General features: G+C 39.6%; 1 protein-coding gene across 1 annotated transcript in view; it reads right to left on the reverse strand.

Moving 5' to 3' along the window:
- Window positions 1-355: 355 nt before the first annotated feature.
- ADAMTS18 (ADAM metallopeptidase with thrombospondin type 1 motif 18) overlaps window positions 356-18,693 on the reverse strand; it is a 159,656-nt gene continuing 141,318 nt past the window's right edge. The window contains exons 16-21 of the mRNA XM_077133096.1: window positions 18,299-18,425; window positions 15,002-15,206; window positions 10,239-10,424; window positions 8,090-8,302; window positions 5,761-5,905; window positions 356-2,211 (exon numbers count right to left, since the gene is read on the reverse strand). Of these exons, the coding sequence (XP_076989211.1) occupies window positions 2,096-2,211; window positions 5,761-5,905; window positions 8,090-8,302; window positions 10,239-10,424; window positions 15,002-15,206; window positions 18,299-18,425 (992 nt within the window). The 3' untranslated portion in view covers window positions 356-2,095. The remainder of the gene's footprint in view (window positions 2,212-5,760; window positions 5,906-8,089; window positions 8,303-10,238; window positions 10,425-15,001; window positions 15,207-18,298; window positions 18,426-18,693) is intronic.

Raw genomic sequence — 18,693 nt, forward strand, 5'->3', positions numbered from 1 at the left:
TTATAATAGCACAAAATAATTCAGTGTCTCCTTAAACTGGAAAATGCGTTCTCTATTTCATACCAGCTTGTGAGAGTTTCTGACTTTTTTTTTTGGCACACAAACAAGATCATTAATTATTGAACATCTTATCTCCTCTCCCCCTCAAAGAAGTTACTCTGAGAGTCTTAATAAACATTTATACAAGTAAATTACCTTGGAAATAACTGACTTCTCATTAACTTATTCAAGAATTTAACAAGTTTCAAAGATAAAAACCAGAATATTTTATTATAAAACATAAAATAATTAAATATTACACATATATTTTGATTTTCTCTCTGATCCATACTTTTATTCAACATTTTTCCACAGAATTAATATCATTTGCTCAGAGAAACAAGTCAAAACACATAAGGACAGGCTGTTAATAAATTAATTTTTCCATAAAATAATAAAATGATAATTATATAAACAAATAACTTGCAGTTTTCAGAGGGCAAGGGGAAGCTAGTATGGGATCATTTCTTTCTGATCACTAAACAGCCACAACTTCATACCATGCTATATGGATTGAGAGAAGCGTCTAATCATTATTTCTCCTTGATTCCAGAACACATGATTTTCATTAAAATGGCAAAAAAGGGTGCTGCTAAATTTAACTGACCACTGTCTAGTTGGTTGTGCTGAGTTGGCTAATTCTCATTTTAAATAAAACTTTTTAAAGCAGTAAAATTGGGTTATAGTCATCAAAGAAGTTGAGGAATAGAAAGAATCACATAAATGTGCCCTTTATGACCACTTTTAAAAAAATTATGAAAGGATGTAATCTTGTAAATGACTCTGGTTTTGGCAAAATAGCATGGTGTTTTTCCAATTGAGAACAATTTTAAGCTCATTAGTGCCTACCAACAGCTGACTTCTGAAGACTGCAAATATTATCAGGAAGGTTATAAAACACTCTTATTCATTGAAGGGTCTTGGCATATTATGATTTATTAATATTAATGTGGCAGAAGATAGATGGAGTTTTCTATTGCCACTATGATTTTTTCTTGTTACTAAATCCTAGGGCAAATTTAAACATGTCAGCTGGTAGGAAGAAAACACAAGTGGCCTTTACTTTTCCAAGAAGATCTGATAGTACATAGGGAGTGTTATAAAGGCCAGTCTCCACTTCCTCAAAACAAGGTTAATTTTGCTTCTCCTAGATATTGACCAGAAATGAACACCTCTCCAATGCTCATTCCAAAGAGCAGATCTCAGTCTTCCATGTTTATGTTCTGCTAGCATTCAAAACTACAAGGCTGGTATAATGTAAAGGTCATCGATATTTGTCTTTTATAAGAGTTTTTTCAAAGTGTGAATGTCAATTAAGTGGAGATTTCAAATGGTCCATGTTGTCTTATTTTTGGAATATTTCTGGAAACACTTTTCAGGTTGATTTTAGTCTTTGAGACTCTGTATAAACAGAATATACTTAAAAAGAAAAAAAGAACACACATGTATTCGCACGCACACACACACACACACACATAAAATCAACATTACAGGAAGCTTGCTAGTCCAGCAGCAAGCAAAATTATCAGCACCATTTAGCTTCTCATGTAACACCTGGTTTGGGGTGTTCGCATTTTCAGTCAAATTGTGAGCTCAAAGAACCGTTAGACAAGGCGTTCTATCCGTATTTACTTCCTCCAAGTCTTAGTCTTTGACCTGAAGGCTCAAAGGACTTCTTCAAGACAGATGTCTTTGAAGCCTCTGAAGTTGAGGAGGGCAATCCATCCCACAGTGGACAAAATTCTTTGTCAAAATTAAAATTTGACATATCTCAGTGTGATTCATCACTTTCATGCAACAGTGCAAATCAAAAGTAGTTTTTTGTGTAAGTCAGATTTGTCATCGCTTCCCAATTTCAAGTGCTTCAGAGTACCATGTGCTTTGGTGAATTGAAGAAGGATCCTAGTGGTAACCTGTCTGCTCCTCAGAGCTGGCTCCTTAAGTGCTGCAGCAGCTCACAAATGGTTTGCAGCTCTCATCTTCCCATCATAGAGCTGGCTGGTGTCACTGGAGGTTGAAATGTAAAACGCTGACATGTTGGGAGAAGGCACTGAGATCAGCTCTTCCTTGTGCATGACTTGCAGCACTGTTTGCCATAAAATTTGTCATTGCAGACACCATACTGAGGAACTAGATGACACCAGCTGAAGAAATCGACACAAAATGGATCCTCTGAAATGAGAGAATATATTTGACACATTGTCTAGAGCTCTTGGCCTTTGGGCCCGCCTGCTTTGTGCTTCAGACTGTTTCTTCCCATTATACATTACGACTTTGTTGGGTGCTGGGGCACAGGATTAAGACACGAAAAGAGACTGAGATCATTAGCAAAATGTGAGCACGTGGGAAAAAAAATACTGGATGTTGAAAAAATAGCCAAAACCAGTGTTACTGGTTGGACTGGATCCCCCAAATTATAGTCAAGTCTTAAGCCCCAATACCTCAGAATGTGACATTGTTTGGGAATAGGGTTGTTGCAGAGGAATCAAATTAAGATGAGGTCATTCAAAAACTAGTGCATATGCATATACACATGATCTCCCAATCATGTCCCTTTCAAGTTTCATTCTTCTGGGGCTCTCCATCGTACCTTTGGGGATAACATGTAAGGCTCCTGGCTCTGCCATCTCTTTTCCTGCTGCTACCAAGTTGTACCCTATCTTCCCATAATTCAGAATGTTCTACAGTTCCTTCCTCAGGCTTTGGTTCTTCTGCCTAAAATTCCCTGTGGCATACATGTCTTATTTTATTGTAGAAAAAGCGATCCCCTTAAAATATAAGCCAGTTCATGTCACACCTCTGCCTAAATTCCCCCATTGGCTCTCATCCCACCCCGAGCAAAAGCTAAAAGTCTTGACAATGGCCAGTGACGTTTCCCCCACTACCTCTCTGACCTCATCTTCCTCCCCTCACTCCTTTCACTCACTTCAACTGTATTAGCTACTTTGCTGGACCCCTAACATACTAGTCATGCTCTGGTTTCCCACTTTTTGTTCTTCTGCCAGGAACATTTTTCCCTGAGACATCTGGTGGTTCACTCCCCATTTTCTTTATGTCTCTACTCAAACAAAGGTCACCTTATCAGTAAGGCCTTCCCAGACTACCCTATAAAAATGGTAAGCCTTTGGCCTCCCACCAAGTATTTTCTATTCTCTTTATTATATATTTTTACATTGTTATTATCAGCAATCATATTACATGTTATATATTTATTTGTTATCCATCTACCCTCTAGAATGCAAAATCCATAAAAGCAGAGATCTGGTCTGCTAGACAACTGATTAGAGTATCTCATCACGGGAGGCATGCCTTAGTTGACAGTAGATGTAATACAAAGTCATAGGATGGTTCCCCAGGTTGGAGAGCCAATCAAAACACCCAGGTAGAGCATCCCACAGTGATAATGATATAAAGTGAATGCCCCTAGAGTGGCTGTCAGCATGGGTGAGGGATTGGGAGACAGCCTGGGCAAAACTCATCTCCACGGTCCAGTTGGAGTTTTTACAATGTTCAGAAATGTCCACTAGACTATAAGCTCTGTTGGTGGTGATCTGCACCTCTGAAATGCTCACAGGCCTAGCAGAATGCAAGGTTCGTACTAGAGGACTCTGAAGAGTCACAGAACTGAGTCTTCTTCCCTGTGCCACCATTCTGCTTACCCTCCCAGTAATGTTTCCTGAAAATCCACTGCCAGAAAACATACTCAAATGGCCACCTAGCCAAGCCCTACTGGAAGAACGCTTGCCACTCTCCTTACATTTGGAATGGGAACAGATGACTGGAGGACATTCCCAAACTACAGACCAATTTTTGGTGAAAAAGAAACACCTTGGTTTATGTTCTTCATATTTGCTTTCACAGTTTACTTTGTTTTTGTTTTTTTTTTTTCCGCATGGGCAGGCACCTGGGATCAAACTCAGGTCTCCAGCATGGCAGGCAAGAACTCTGCCTGCTGAGCCACTGTGGCCCGCCCCACAGTTTACTTTTTTCTCTTCCAGAGGATACCTGAAAAGCTTAGTCACGAGGTACAGAATAAAGCTCCCCTTCTAATAAGACTCTTCTTCCTGCAACCCAGGTAGAATTGACTGACCACCTTTATAACACCAATAATGTTTCTTCTTCTTTGAGACACTGAGCTCCTTGCAGCTTAAGAGCAGGACTCTACCATATTCTTTTATCCTCAGAAGAATGTCAGCAATGAAAGGAGGTGCTTAGTGAGCTTGCTTTGAGAAAAGTAGATCTCACAGCCTTTACAGACCATCTTACATTTACTCTTACACTCATGCATTTATTAATTTAGCACATATTGAGCACCCACGGTGTGCCACGTGTGGTGCTAGGTGAACAAAGGGAAAATAAAACCAATGGGCTTTCTACACTTATTAACTTTAGGAACTTTACATGCCTTGTGGTTTCTCCATCCTCCCCCACCACCCCAACTCCTGCTTAGGAGATACTGTTGAGCAATTTTCCTGGTCACCATCCTTTGGCCTTTCTGAAAGTGCTAAACATGCCTGAACTTTGTTCATGACCTTCTTAGCAGAGTCTTTACATATTTGGCTTCATCTGTAGCCAGCTGACTAAAAAGCAGAAATGAGAAATCACTGATAGTGAAGAAAAAGAGGGCCTAGGAGGACATGAGCACTCGCACAGGAATGTGTGCTTCTTCCCCATAGACCTTCTGTTGAGAAAGGCTCAACAAACCTCTAGGTTGGTAGAATTTGCATGTTGCCTATGGATAATCTGATTCTGAGTAGCAATAGCTACTAGTTTTCTTGTCTCCTGCAAGCCTCAGATAAGAGACAGAGGAGTGCAGAGGAGGGAAAATTGATGTCCAGAGTCTGAAGCTAAGGCTCTGATATGAAGTAGATTAATGACAATGACATCAACTTAGAGATGGGAAGTGATATGAACAGGGGAGAGTAGGTGAGTCACAGTGCTGAATCACATCCTCCACAAATTAGATATAAGAAGTTGGACAATCTTGGAAGAGTTATGTGATTGGATTGGAAAATAAAAAAAGAGGTTCATGCTGGAAAATTATTCTTATGCACAAGGAAATCTGGTTAGACTGAAAAACATTTCCTGGTGTTTGTCAGATTACTTTAAAATGAGTTGGACTAGAGAAGAATGGTACAGTTCACTCAGATAACTGAATTTTCCACTTTCCAATCAGTACTTACTGCATTCCGTTTGAACTGACTTTAACTAAGAAAACACCTGTGGTGTAGTCCTAGGATAATACATATTCACTGTAATTGACAGTAATTTATCAGCCTCAATTAGAAAGTGAGCTTCCTGAAGGCAATTTTTGTTCCCACTTGCTTCCTCACCAAATCGCATAATCCCTGGCACAGAGTGGTTACTTTTTTATTTGTTGATTTGCCCATTATTTAGTTAAAAAAGGTGGGGAGGGACGACAAGCAAGATTATCGCTTCCTGCTTCAAAGTTGAAATTAATGGCTAAAAACCTGTATCGTAGAATGAAATGTTCCCAGCAAGATCCGTGCAAACAAAATAATTCTGAGCATGAGCTGCCACAAAGAGCTGTGCCATGATCATCTCCAGGGAGCACTGTTCACTTAGGGTTTGATGTGAGTGCCACTCTCAGCCCACTGCCCCCAGAGCTGTACTGTGTACAGGCAGAACAAGCAAATATGTTGGGTTATTGAAAAATTCTCTAAAGTCTAGTCAAATGGACCGGAGGGTGGGTCCTTTTACCTCTTTCTGGAGCTGGACAGAAGTACGTATTGCAGGCTTGTACTGCCGGAGGCTTCTGATGGAGCAGGCAGCTTGAGGAGGGCTGACCCTGCTGCACACAGCGGACTGACCGGACCTGGACACCCCCTCCACAGGTCACCGTGCACTGCGGGAGAGGGAGAAGAGGGAGCAGTCAGAAGCGCTCCGCTTGAGGTATCCTTTCGGATGTCAAGGGCATCAAAAAGTAGAAATCCCCAAGTTTCATGACATTACCAAGATGCCTGACAATTAAAACGGGTTTGTCCGGGGCCAGGCACATGTGCCCACAGTGACTCTCCTGACATGTGTAAGCCATATGATCTGATCACAAGGGTCTTGGGCGAATGCTCTACATCTAGCCCAGTGAAGTGACTCAAAATGAAATACAGAAGCTTCTGTAAGCATGCAGGAACAAATACAGACACATCTAGGCAATTAATCACCGAATTTAAGAATTCCAAATATCTCTGCAGATGCAATAGTGACGGGGATAGTTAGAAACTAGAACAGAAAAGGGAATGATACAGCTTTGGAATTGTACTCTAGATGCCTGGGTAAATTCTGAGTTAGTCTGGTGGAGGATAGTCCTTCCTAAAAAGTCAGTGATTTCACTAACCAATTGAAAGGAAAAGAAAAAAAAAAAAGAGAGGGTAACCAAGGATTATCAACTTATTTTTTTCAGATACACTTATGAAACATTAATAAAAAGATATTTTCATAGCAAAAAGCATTAAAGAGGAACTATTATCAGAGAAAAAGGCATCTCTTTAAATTGATTTTGTTTTTTGCTTTAAAAAACTCACTACCCTGTCATTATTTTTTCCCTCTATTTTATTGCAGACAGATGAAGACTTCATCTTGGGCAAGAATCATTGTTTGGACTGATACAGAGGAGGAAAAATATATGTTGGGGTAGAAAGAGCCTGAGTTTTGGAACTAGCCTGGCATTCAAAATGAAATGTATGACTATCATCAAATCATCTAAACTAGGGCTAGCAAACCTTTGCTTGTAAAGGGCAAGATGGTAAATATTTTCTGCATTATGGGTCATAAGGTCTGTTGCAACTACTCAACTCTGTCTTTGAAGCACAAAAGTGGGCATAGATGATAAGTAAATCAATGGGCATGGCTGTGTTCCAATAAAACTTAATTTACAAAAACACAGGGGTGGGGTAGGGAAGCAGATTTTCCTGTTGGCAATTGTTTCCTGATTGCTGATCTAAATAATCTTATAAGAATCAATTTCCAAATATGTTAAATGAGTAAACAAATTTAAAATTTTTACAAGAAATCCATAGCAATATGAATTAGCACATTGCATATACAACTAGATAGAGTCAATCATTCTAATTTCCATTCCATTCCCAAAGATCTCTCCAAATACATACATACACACACACACACAAACACATATGTATATGTAAATGCATATATGTGTATATATAAATATATACATACTAATATATTTGTGCTCACACCCTATTCCCAATCCCAATGTTGAATGGTGAAATGGGGAACACCTCTCAAGTCAGTCAGTCCTTTGAAAATCTGTACAACACCTGTTGGTTGGAATGTTTCAAGGAGCAAGACACAGTTTTGGAGTCCTAAGGACATCTTGTTCTCTTAGGCTTAACAACATTCCAATCCTAGCCAATAAGACTGACTAACATGACCAAAGTTTCATACAAGTCTTCTGCAAGAAAGGGTACCTCTAACATTTGAGCTAAAAAGCTGGGTGGGTGTCCTTGGTTGAACTGCTCAACTCTGAGCTTTACCTGTCTCATCCATAAAATAGGAACATAATACCTTCTGATAGGATTGTTTCAAGGATTGAGTGAAAGAACAGAGAATGCATGTAACGTGCTTAGCACTGTGCACAGTAATGGTATGGCACATCTTAGCTGTCATTCATGATTCAGAAACATGGTATGAGAACCAAATGAGTAAAGGCTGTGAACAGCAATTCTAAAATACAGAAGACTATTGTGGTTCTAGTAGCAGCAGCAACAGCAAACATCAACACTATGATAGACTGAGCTGGTGCTTACAGCTCAATGTTCATTAGTTCGTTTACTCCTAGGAAAAAGAAAAAACAGCTCTGGAAGATATTACCATCCCAGTCTCCTAGATGTAACTTGCCCAGGGTCACACAGGCAGTGGAGCTGGAGAAAGAACGCCAGCCACTCTGCCTCTAGAACTTGAGCTCTTTGTTTCTTACATTTGATCATGTCTCCAAGAACAACCTTGGATGAACTGATTCCTTTTTTGAATCTTATTAAAACGTAAACCTCCTAAGTGAGCATGCACCCACCTGTTGCCATGGTGATGAATACCATCCAGCCACCAGACTGTACTTTGGACTGGTGGGACAAGCCCCTCGGTGGCAGGTTTCTTCCAAGTTCAGGTTTGGTTTCTTAATATTGCAGCATTTCTGCTCTGGGAAAGTTATCAGTTTTCCCTGGAAGACTTTCTCACTGCATTTCATTTCCCTCTTCCTCACACCTAGACCACACGTTGCAGAACACTAGGGGCCAAGAAAGGAACTATAAGTGTGAAGAGATCCATAGTCAAGTCCACTGAGCAAACACGTCCTGAAATAAATTCACACCATCCACATGAAATCTGAGGGATGGGATTATGGAAGGTCAATCACAGCACACATGGACCTAAATGCAGCAGCCAACTCCTTCATGCTACCAGTCAGAGAATTGGAGTGATTTTTCCAAAGTCACAGAGCTTGTTGGCATCAAAAAAAAAACAAACCAAAACTGGCCAGCAATGACTATGACATATCATTTGGATGGATGTAAGAGACTGGCAGTAAGCTGAGAGTCAGGGCTTCCCTGGAGTATTAATTTGAACCTTCAGGATTGGAGTTAATCACTTGTGGGTCCAGGTCTACCTGAAGATTCTCTGAGGCAGCATTAAGGAGGTAAGGCACAGAGAAAAGGAGTAGGGGAAGCTGAGTGGAAAGGACAAAGTGATAACTTCCACTTTCTCCTACCCTCCACTTAATTGTCCTTTATTTTTATCTAGCCTCTCCCTTGACTAACATATAACCTAATGCTACATTTGGCAGAAGAGAAAGAAGAAGGATGGGGTCTGTTAAAATAAGGAGAATAAAAAATTGTTTTTGTTTTAAGTGTTTTAAACAGTATTGTGGGAATATGTCTGGGACTTGCAATGAAGTGAATAAACCAGCAAAAACAGGCCTGAATATAAATAACTATAAACAACACAGTGCGATGCTGAGCTTCACACTTACAGTAACAGTATGAGGGAGGGGCCACCATTAGCTCCATTGTACAGATGACGTAGGTGAGGCTGAGCCACATCAAGGGGCTTGCCCAAAGGCAAACAGATACTCAATACTGAAGGTTGAATTGAAGCAGGGTAAGTCTGAGTTAAGCTCAAGCCTTTGGCCATCAGGTTATGATATCTCTTAGAGAGAAAGGATGAGGAGAAGAGAGGTGGACATCATTGCCATTTAGATAATGGACGTTCATGGAGTCGATCCAGTGGTTGTTGGAGTAAATGTCTCTCCTCTATTGGATCTCCCCACTCTCCTTATGAACTTTTCCTGCTTCTTGGAATCTGTCTCCTTCAGATTGTGAATTTCTTATGGGCAGAGACCTTGTCTCATAGGTCACTGTTGTATACATAAGCCTTAGCGCCTTTTCTTCTGTTTCCCGTGTGTGAACTCAAACCAGTTTCCCAAGCCAGAAATCTAGAGGGCATCTTTGCGTCTTCTCTCCAGCCTACCCCATAGATGCCCATAGGTATGAAATTGGTAAATGCAATCTCTTTAGGAGCTCTAAAGATGTTCTCTCTCTCCATCCTTGAAAGTATTTTCATCTTAATTATAACAATATCCACATAAAGGCCTTCCCTACTTTGCACTGGTTGTGTTCCCTGTAAAATGAAAATCGAATTGTTCCACTCCCTCATTTAAAATTTCAATTCTCTTCCCCCACAATATTTACAGGAAACACTCATAGTTTTCTGGCCTGGCACCTAAGCCCTGATATGTGTTCCAGCTCAACCATACTCCATGTTCTACCCTACTGAGTGTGCTACACTTAGGCTCTGTCCAGTATAACCCAACCTCTGCCTAATTGCTGCTCATCCTTTAGGCTCATGCTCCCAGGTAAGGCTCTTCTGACAAGGAGTCCTCCTGTGGTCTAGGTTAGGTGGACCTTGAGGTCTGCTCAGAATTACAGACCTTTATCAAAGCACTTCACGTTGTACTCATGTTCTTTATGACATTTCTGCCCCACTGCCCAGGCATAGGTCCAACCAGCATGATGGGTGCTTGATCATTGCTTGATGAAGAAGCCAAGAGGGAAGAAAGGGAAAGGAGTAAACACGTGTGCATTAAATAGAAAGGAGCTTTGAGAGTCTGGACACAGGCGGATAAGCTGAGCATTTCCAGCAATCCAGCAGTAATTCTAAACTCATACCTCACTCCATGATGAGATGACCCACTGTAGCCGGTTGTTTTTGGGGCATCGTCCTAGCATACAGCCCTCCTGCGACTCTGGCTTTGGAATGCTGGCACACAGGCTCTCAGGGACACTGTCAGCTGTGGCAGAACTTTTGCATAGGACTTCACGTTTCTTCACTCCTCGCCCACATGTCTTAGAACACTTGGGAAGGAAAAATAAAATGCCATTTCCATTCTAATTTCAGATTATTTTCTTCTGGGTAATGCTAAGAACATATTAATGAAGCGTTAGCATGTCTGTTTTCAAAAACAGCTTTAATAAGATATAACTCACATGTCATACATTTTGCCCACCTAAAGTATATAACCCAACTTTTTTTTTTAAGTATGTTCACAGATGTATAGAATTATCACTGCAGTAAATTTTAGAATACTTTTATCATGTCAAAAAGAAACTCCATAGCCTTTAGCTATCACCAACCTGTACTTCCACCCAGCCCTGCCATAAGCAATGACTAGTCTACTTTCTGTTTCTACAGATTTGCCTATTCTGGATATTTCTTATAAATGGAATCATGTTATATGTGGTCCTTTGTGATAGCTTCTTTCACTTAGCAAAATGTTGTCAAGGTCCATCTAGGTTAAATTGTGTATCAGTATTTCATTTCTTTTTATGTCCAAATAATATTTAGTTGTATGGATATACCACATTTTATTTATCCATTCATATTTGATGGATACTTTGGGTTGTTTCTAACTTTTGGCTATAATGAAAATTGCTGCTATGAACTATTTTATATAAGTGTTTGCATGGACACATGTTTTCATTTCTCTTGGGTATATGCCTAGAATTAGAATTGCCAGGTCGTACAGTAACTCTATGTTTAATCATTTGAGGAACTGCCAGACTGTTTTCCAAACTGGCTGCACCTACTTACATTCCCACCAGCAGCACATGAGGGTTCTGACTTCTTGACATCCTCACCAACACTTATTACCTGACTTTCTGATTATAGATGTCCTAATAGGTATGAAGAGGCATCTCATTGGGGTTTTGATTTGCATTTCCCTGATGACTAATGATGTCCAGCATCTTTTCATGTGCTTGTCAGTCATTTCTATATCTTCCCTGGAGAAATACCTATTCAGATCCTTTGTCCATTTTTAATTAATATCCCACAACCCAATTATTAATATTAATATTAATTCCACAAAATATTTCATATGAAATTTGAGTAAATGCTGAGAACTACAGCTCCTTTTCAAGAGGTCTTCTGTCCCACCCCACAGCCCCAGCTCTCATTTCCCTGTATCCATGCCCACCATTATTGAGTTGTAAGGGTTCTTTATACAATCTGGACACTGTAAACCTATTTTTAATCATTTGAATGAAATGCTCAATAAAATGTCTTGAAGCAAAAGAAATTCTTCCTCCATCCAGAGGTCCACTTAATGCTATAACTTGTCTACAATTAGCATTCACCTTCAATCTTCTGAATACCCAGTGACTGCTCTCTTGCCCCAAGTTTAAAGATAGGTTTTATTCAGAATAAAGAGTTTTTCTCTTTATAGCACACTTGGTAAAAATCTGGAAAATGGTGCATAGCCTTTTCATTGGTATAACCATGTTTCTCTCTGGCACAAGGCAGAATTGACCTGAGCACTTGGCTAAAGGGATTTTAGTCTCTCTAACAGGAGAATAATAAAAAATAAATGTATACATATATGCATAATACTAACAACAACAGATGGTGACATTAATAAAAATGAGGTGAGTAGCCCCAGTCTTACCCTTAAATTCATAATGCTAACCTCTAGATTAAGTTGGGGGAAGTAAATAAGTGTTCAACAAATGCTTGTGAATAAATTTGTGGACTGCAAATCTCTATGATGAACAAAGAACTTTCCCACTCTTACTTTCTTAACCTTCCCAAGAACTCTGTGAAATAGACAGGGCAGCATATAACCTCCTTTCTTTCAGATAAGCAGTTAAAAACTTGCCTTAGGGGGCTTAGAAGACATTGGCTCTGGGCCAGGCTGTCCCTCAAGGATCATATCCCCTCCCTGGGTTTGAGATTAACAGTCTCCTGTTTTCCTCTTAGAAAGCCCATGTAGGATGTGGTCCCTCTTGCCTGGAATCCTTGTCAATATGCAGAAGCTGTGGCACAGTTCCAAAGCCCTCTCAGAGGATCATGTGAATTCTCACTCTTCACGTTCTTAATGCATTCAGAGATAGGAGGAGGGGAGGAGGGTGGCAGGAAGGTGCTGACAGTAAGGATATTACAATAATTAGCAAACCACAGCAGCAGAGACCATTTATTTAATGCCTTCTGCTGGGCAATGCATGTTTAGCATGTATCCAGAACCTATACCATGCAATCCTCTAACAACACTATGAGATAATTGCTATCATCCCATTTTACAGAAGAGGCAACTGAGACTCAGATAGTTTAGACATCCTTCCCAAGATGGATCACACAGGTGCTAAGCAGAAAAGGTGGGTGCTCAACAAGTCTGTCAAGGCTTGGTTATGACCACTAAAAAGATGGCCACTCTTTCACATTCAGAATTTCCAAATAGTTCCTATTCAAGAGAATTCTATTTTTTGTCTGCATTTTTTTCCAAATGGTAAGAAATTTTTAGTTGCTTTCAAAAGGGCTCTAAAGACCTGGTTTTTAGAGGAATAAGAGGCTGCAGTAACTAATTTTGAAGGACCCTTTTCATATTAGACAGGAACAAGTTCTCAAAAGGATGCCCTGGTCTTACTAGTCAAATTAAAATAAAAAAAAAGATTGAAAATGTTCCCACAAACTATTTCATGTGAAATTTGGGTAAATGCTGAGAACCAAAGCTCCTTTTCAAGAGGTCCCATCTGCCCCACCCCCCTCAGCCCCAGCTCTCATTTCCCTGTATCCATGCCCACCACAAATACTTGGCTAAAACAGCCCTTTGAATTCTCCCTTGCAAAGAGAGAGACCATACTAAACATCACATACTGCTTAGATTTGCCCTCTCCCATAAATGAATATATTCTCTCTCATGTTAAAGTACTCTTTAGCATGCTTAAAGATACCTTTTCCCACTTCTGGTAGCTTTGTTCCCGTAACAGATAGAGTTATCCTACCATGTTCTTACATTAAAAAAGAAAAGAAAAAAAAAGAAAGAAAGAAAGAAAGGAAGGAAAGCCTTACGCTGACCTCTGCTGGGGACGTGGTAATGGATTGCTCAGTTTATTAGAAATCAACGCTCTTTAGATTGCAATATACTGTAAAGGAAAACAGGGCAAAAATGTGGTCAGGGCTGCTGTCTGGTTTGATAGATTAGGTGATGAAATTGCTGCATTTTTGTGGTCTGGTTCTTCCCTGAGATTTGCTTGCCATTCATGGCTTAGTAAAGGACGGGGTATTGTCTACAAGGGATGCTATAGAACAGGGTTTCTTATCCTTGGCACCATTGACATTTTAGACCAGAAAATTCTTTGTTTTGAGCAGTCCTGTGCATTGTAGGATGCTTATCTCTAACCACTAGATTCCAGTAGCACAACCCCTCAAGCTGTGACAATCAAGTTTGTCTCCAAGTCCTGGAGGGAGGGGAAAAAATTGCCCCCAGTTGAGAAGCTCTGCTAAAGAGGGAATTCCTGAGTTTTAACCAACAGGTTGGTTTATACCTCTCCCAACTTTGTAACTTCATGCCTTTTGCTTGGGAGGTTGTGACGCTATCAAACTTTATACCAAGTTCTGTTTTCTTATAACCCTATCTCTTTCATTAAGCAAGAGTTAAATACCCTTGATGTGCTTCCTTCTTTGTATTTCTATTTTCTATTTGATTTGGAGAATTCAGTCACCGGTCTATCTTCAGTTCTTTCCACACTCCAATCCTTTCTAGCTGTACTCATTTGTCTAGCCAAGGAAGCCACCAAACTCCAATCACTAGAAAGATAGCTCAATGCACATTCCCAGGCACCATCACCTTCGCTCAGTGCTATTCCCCTGAGGGCGTGAAGATCCAAGAGGTTCTTGGGGAATGTGCTGGTTTGAAAGGAAGTGTGCCCCCCTAAGAAAAGCCATGTTTTAATATAAATCCCATTTTATAAAGGTAGAATAATCTTTATTCAATACTGTATATTTGAAACTGTAATGAGATCATCTCCCTGGATGATGTGATTTAGTCAAGAATGGTTGTTAAACTGGATTAGGGGATGACATGTCTCCACCCATTTGAGTGGGTCTTGATTAGTTTCTGAAGTCCTATAAAAGAGGAAATATTTTTGAGAATGAGAGACTCAGAGAGAGCAAAGAATGCTGCAGCACCACGAAGCAGAGAGTCCACCAGCCAGCGACCCTCGGAGGTGAAGAGGGAAAACGCCTCCCAGGGAGCTTCATGAAACCGGAAGCCAGGAGAGAAAGCTAGCAGATGATGCTGTATTTGCCATGTGCCCTTCCAGCCGAGAGAGAAGCCCTGACTGTGTTCGCCACGTGCCTTCTCACTTGAGAGAGAAACTCTGAACTTCATCGGCCCTCTTGAACCAAAGTACCTTTCCCTGATGCCTTTGATTGGACATTCCTATAGACTTGTTTTAATTGGGACATTTCCTCGGCCTCAGAACTGTAAACTAGCAACTCATTAAATTCCCCTTTTTAAAAGCCATTCCGTTTCTGGTATATTGTATTCCAGCAGCTAGCAAACTAGAACAGGGAACAAAGACACCCCCTAAATTTTTGCCACCTTCTTCTTCCATGGGGAAACAGGCCAATGACTCCAAGTCTTTTTCCAAGTTACCTGAGACCAGGGGCCAGGGCTCCATTTTGGAGGACAGGCGTGCTCATTGCAGACTTGAACCTGAGTGGGTGTGCTCACTGGGCAGAGGGAATGCAGCACAGCTTCCTCCTTCCGGAAGGGCTTTTTCTGGACACACTGGATCTTCCGGCTCTGCTGGCCCCCCGCACAAGATCTGCTGCACGCGCTCCATTCACCTGGCATCCAACTGTCCGTGAAATAAAAATTACTTCCAAGGAAACTGGGGCTTTGGATCATCATTTCAAATGCACTTACTCTGAGAGATTAACCACCTGATAAGAGCCTTAATCAATTTTAGAACCAATAAGAACAATTCATACTAGTCTGAAACCTAGAACCATGTGTTATAGAGAATTATAGAGAATATAATTCTAGAGAAGGATAAGGCTACTCTCTGCCTCAGATGAAATAGGCACCATTTTAATTTTTGAGCCACTCATTCATTCACTCATTCATTCATCCATTCAGCCAACTTTATTGGGATATTAACTACGCGGCAGGGCCAACCCTAGGCATTCAGGATGGAAAAATAAAATGAGGCCATTTTTTTTAAGAAGCCAACCGCACAATGATGAGGCAGTTATGTGGACAAACAAAGAAAATACTTTCTGATAAATATCCCAGTTAATATAAAGCACAGTGACGAGACTAATAGAAGAGTGATAAACTAGAGAGAGAGAGACAGAGAATGTGTGTGTAGGAGAGAGGGACACAATCAGAGGATATTTCTAAGGAAGCACCTTCCCAAACTACTTTTCTGATTAGTCTTAAAATTTATTGGTGGTTAGAAATCTGACCTTCTGTTATTTATTTAAAGATTGTCAGATCGATTTTTCCTTCCACAGCTATCAGAGACCTAGTATATATTGAATATATTAATATATTTTTGAATGGCAATCAACAGAAAACTATTAGTCCTTTTCAACAACTATTTTTGACTAATCGAAATTATATGATTTTAAGCACTACCATGATTGTCACACATTACGTCAAAGCCACAATATCTGAAAATGCTCTCAGTTTATAAATATTCTGAGTATCATCTTAGAAAATAAAACATCAATATGGCCAAAATGTATTTTTATTATATCTTTGCATTTCTGTCATTTTTCCTAGTGTGCCTGTAATTTTTTTCTCTGGTTTCTCACAGCAGCCAGATGTATAAATTAAAGTCTTATGTCCGGAGGATTTAAGTGTGTAAATTCTTGGATTATATGTGTTCTCAAGCATTGAATAATCCATATTATCCTGCTAAAGATAGATGATGTCAAATAGAAAAATTCTTCATATTTGTACAATTTGTATTTTATAATAACATATAAAAGAAAACACACATATATACCTACATTATAGAATTATTGGTTTTAACATTTGCCTATAAAAATAGCATTTTGGTCTACCATACTCAAGTTTCTTGCTTTTATGTGACAAATATGATGAGTTGTGAAAGTATTAGAAAGAGCATATATATAAACAGAATTTTCACATGATATGCATGGTCCCCCACATTTGGGCCCAGGATAACCCCCCTGCCCCACTCACCGAGCCTGACCTTGAAGCCCAGACTCCTACACTCTCCTTGCCAGAGTTGATTACTCCGTAATTTGTATCTATGACTGCCTTCTTTTGGGTCATTACGCTGTATAGCACATATTGCACTGCATCTCAATTATTTATTTACACACTCATCTCTTCCACTGGACTGTGTGTTGTTTGATGACAGAAACTACATGACAGTCATCTCTGTATCTTCCTCTTCACTCAAGGCCTGGCACACACAACGGCATGTGACACAATTGTTATACAAAAAAAATCAGGTTGCTCAGATAAATTCCTTTGTCCTATTAGTGCTAGCAGCCTTAGACCCATCTTTTTAGTATATTCCTGGGGAAGAATAATTCCTGAAATGCCCCTTCTAGCATAAAACACTGAGATAAAAATCATGGAGTGGAGAAGCAGGAAGGGAGCATAAGTCCCTTGCCAATTTCAGCAAAGTGGTCTGCAGAGTTGCTGTGAAGGATTGCTCTGCTTTTAAATAGTCAATTTGTTACTGCATAGAATATCATTTCTACGTGTAGTTATTGAGGTGTATTAGGGGCTGGGCATGGCCTAGGCTTTCTCCCTTTCCATGGATACACACATGGATGGCCTTTCTTTCTTTGGTTGCCTAGATAACCAATGGCGGGAAGGAGGCTCAAAATCCAAAAACATCAGCTTTGCCACTCAAATGTACTGACTATCTCTACATCTACATAAGTACACCCATACTTATTGCACCTAAAGGAGAGAGTGCCCCCACAGGGTCAACGACACTAGTCTGGAAGTCTGGTAATTGTGTATTAGAGCCACTGTTTGCTTTTTAGCAACAGAGATAATGGCTTAGCAAAATGGGAAAATCCATGGAAGCCTCCCTCTTTGTGTTCAGGATGTAGCTAGTTCTAGACTTTAAGAAAAGAACTACATTGACAATTAGGCATATGGAATTGCTGGACAGTTGAAACTCCAAACAAAGATAACTATACACTGTTACTTGTAAGTAATACACCATTACTTATAAGAAAAAAATACATGTATGTCTACAGAAAGTTTGGGCGATATGATTGCATAACCATAAACCAAATACTATTTATTAAGATGATCTGAAACAACGTTGGTGAACACAAATTTGCTTTAGAGCTCTGTCATTTCTATATAAATGAATTCAGTAGAAAATAAATCACATAATAAGAGACTCCATTTGGCTGGGAAGATTTCTTAAAATTAGTGCCCCAACTATGGTGTGGCTAAAATCAATCCAGAGACAAACCCACTTAGCTTCCCAAGGCATAATACCATCAGGAATGGAATCACCACTTGGCCTTTACCTCATTTGTTTATTTTGTGTCTTGCCACTGTGTAATTTGCATTTTGGGTTTCATGGTCTGTATAGTATTATGATTTAAAAATTCTTGGATGACATATAAAACTTAAGCATACAACCACAAGTAAATTTAACTAATACAGGATCCTGTGCTATTTAAATATCTGTTTGATCCAGTTCAGAGAAGAGGGTTCTATATATAAAAGTTAAAAAAAAATAAAAAGAGCCACCTTTCATGTCCCAAGGTTGGGTTTGCATAGCCAAAGTGAAGTGACTAGAGCAGAATTGTTTTTCAAGTTATGTCTTTCAATCACTTTTGACACTTGATAGAAGAATTGGCAGTGGGTTCTTATCCCATATCAACAATAAGGACACTCAAGTACAAATACAACCAGAAAGACGGTTTCCAGATGACTTACTAGGCAGGACAGGAGAAAGCATTGCAGATTTTGGGTTCAGTTGCTGGCTTGGTACTTGCATTGCAGAATGAGGAATTGACTTGAATATTTTGGTCTCGTACACAAATGGCCTTTATGTTTATGTAACCTAATAAGACATCAAAAGTTACAAACTGAAAATTACAGATAGCCAATTCAGTTTGGTATCTAAAGTTAGCTTACTATTTACCAAGGTTTTGATTTTTTTATGAGATACAGAATTCAAATATTTTTTTAAAACACCTCCTTTTGGTGAGATCTGCAACTAATTTAAATACTAGTTTTCCCTGAGATAACAGCTTTCATATTTTAGTAATTTTAATATGCAGCTTCTTCGTTTGCAAGACTGATGTGGGTTCTAGAACCACAAAGTGATA

This window comes from Tamandua tetradactyla, chromosome 16 (genome assembly GCF_023851605.1).
Source record: "Tamandua tetradactyla isolate mTamTet1 chromosome 16, mTamTet1.pri, whole genome shotgun sequence".
NCBI classification, from domain to species: Eukaryota; Metazoa; Chordata; class Mammalia; order Pilosa; family Myrmecophagidae; genus Tamandua; species Tamandua tetradactyla.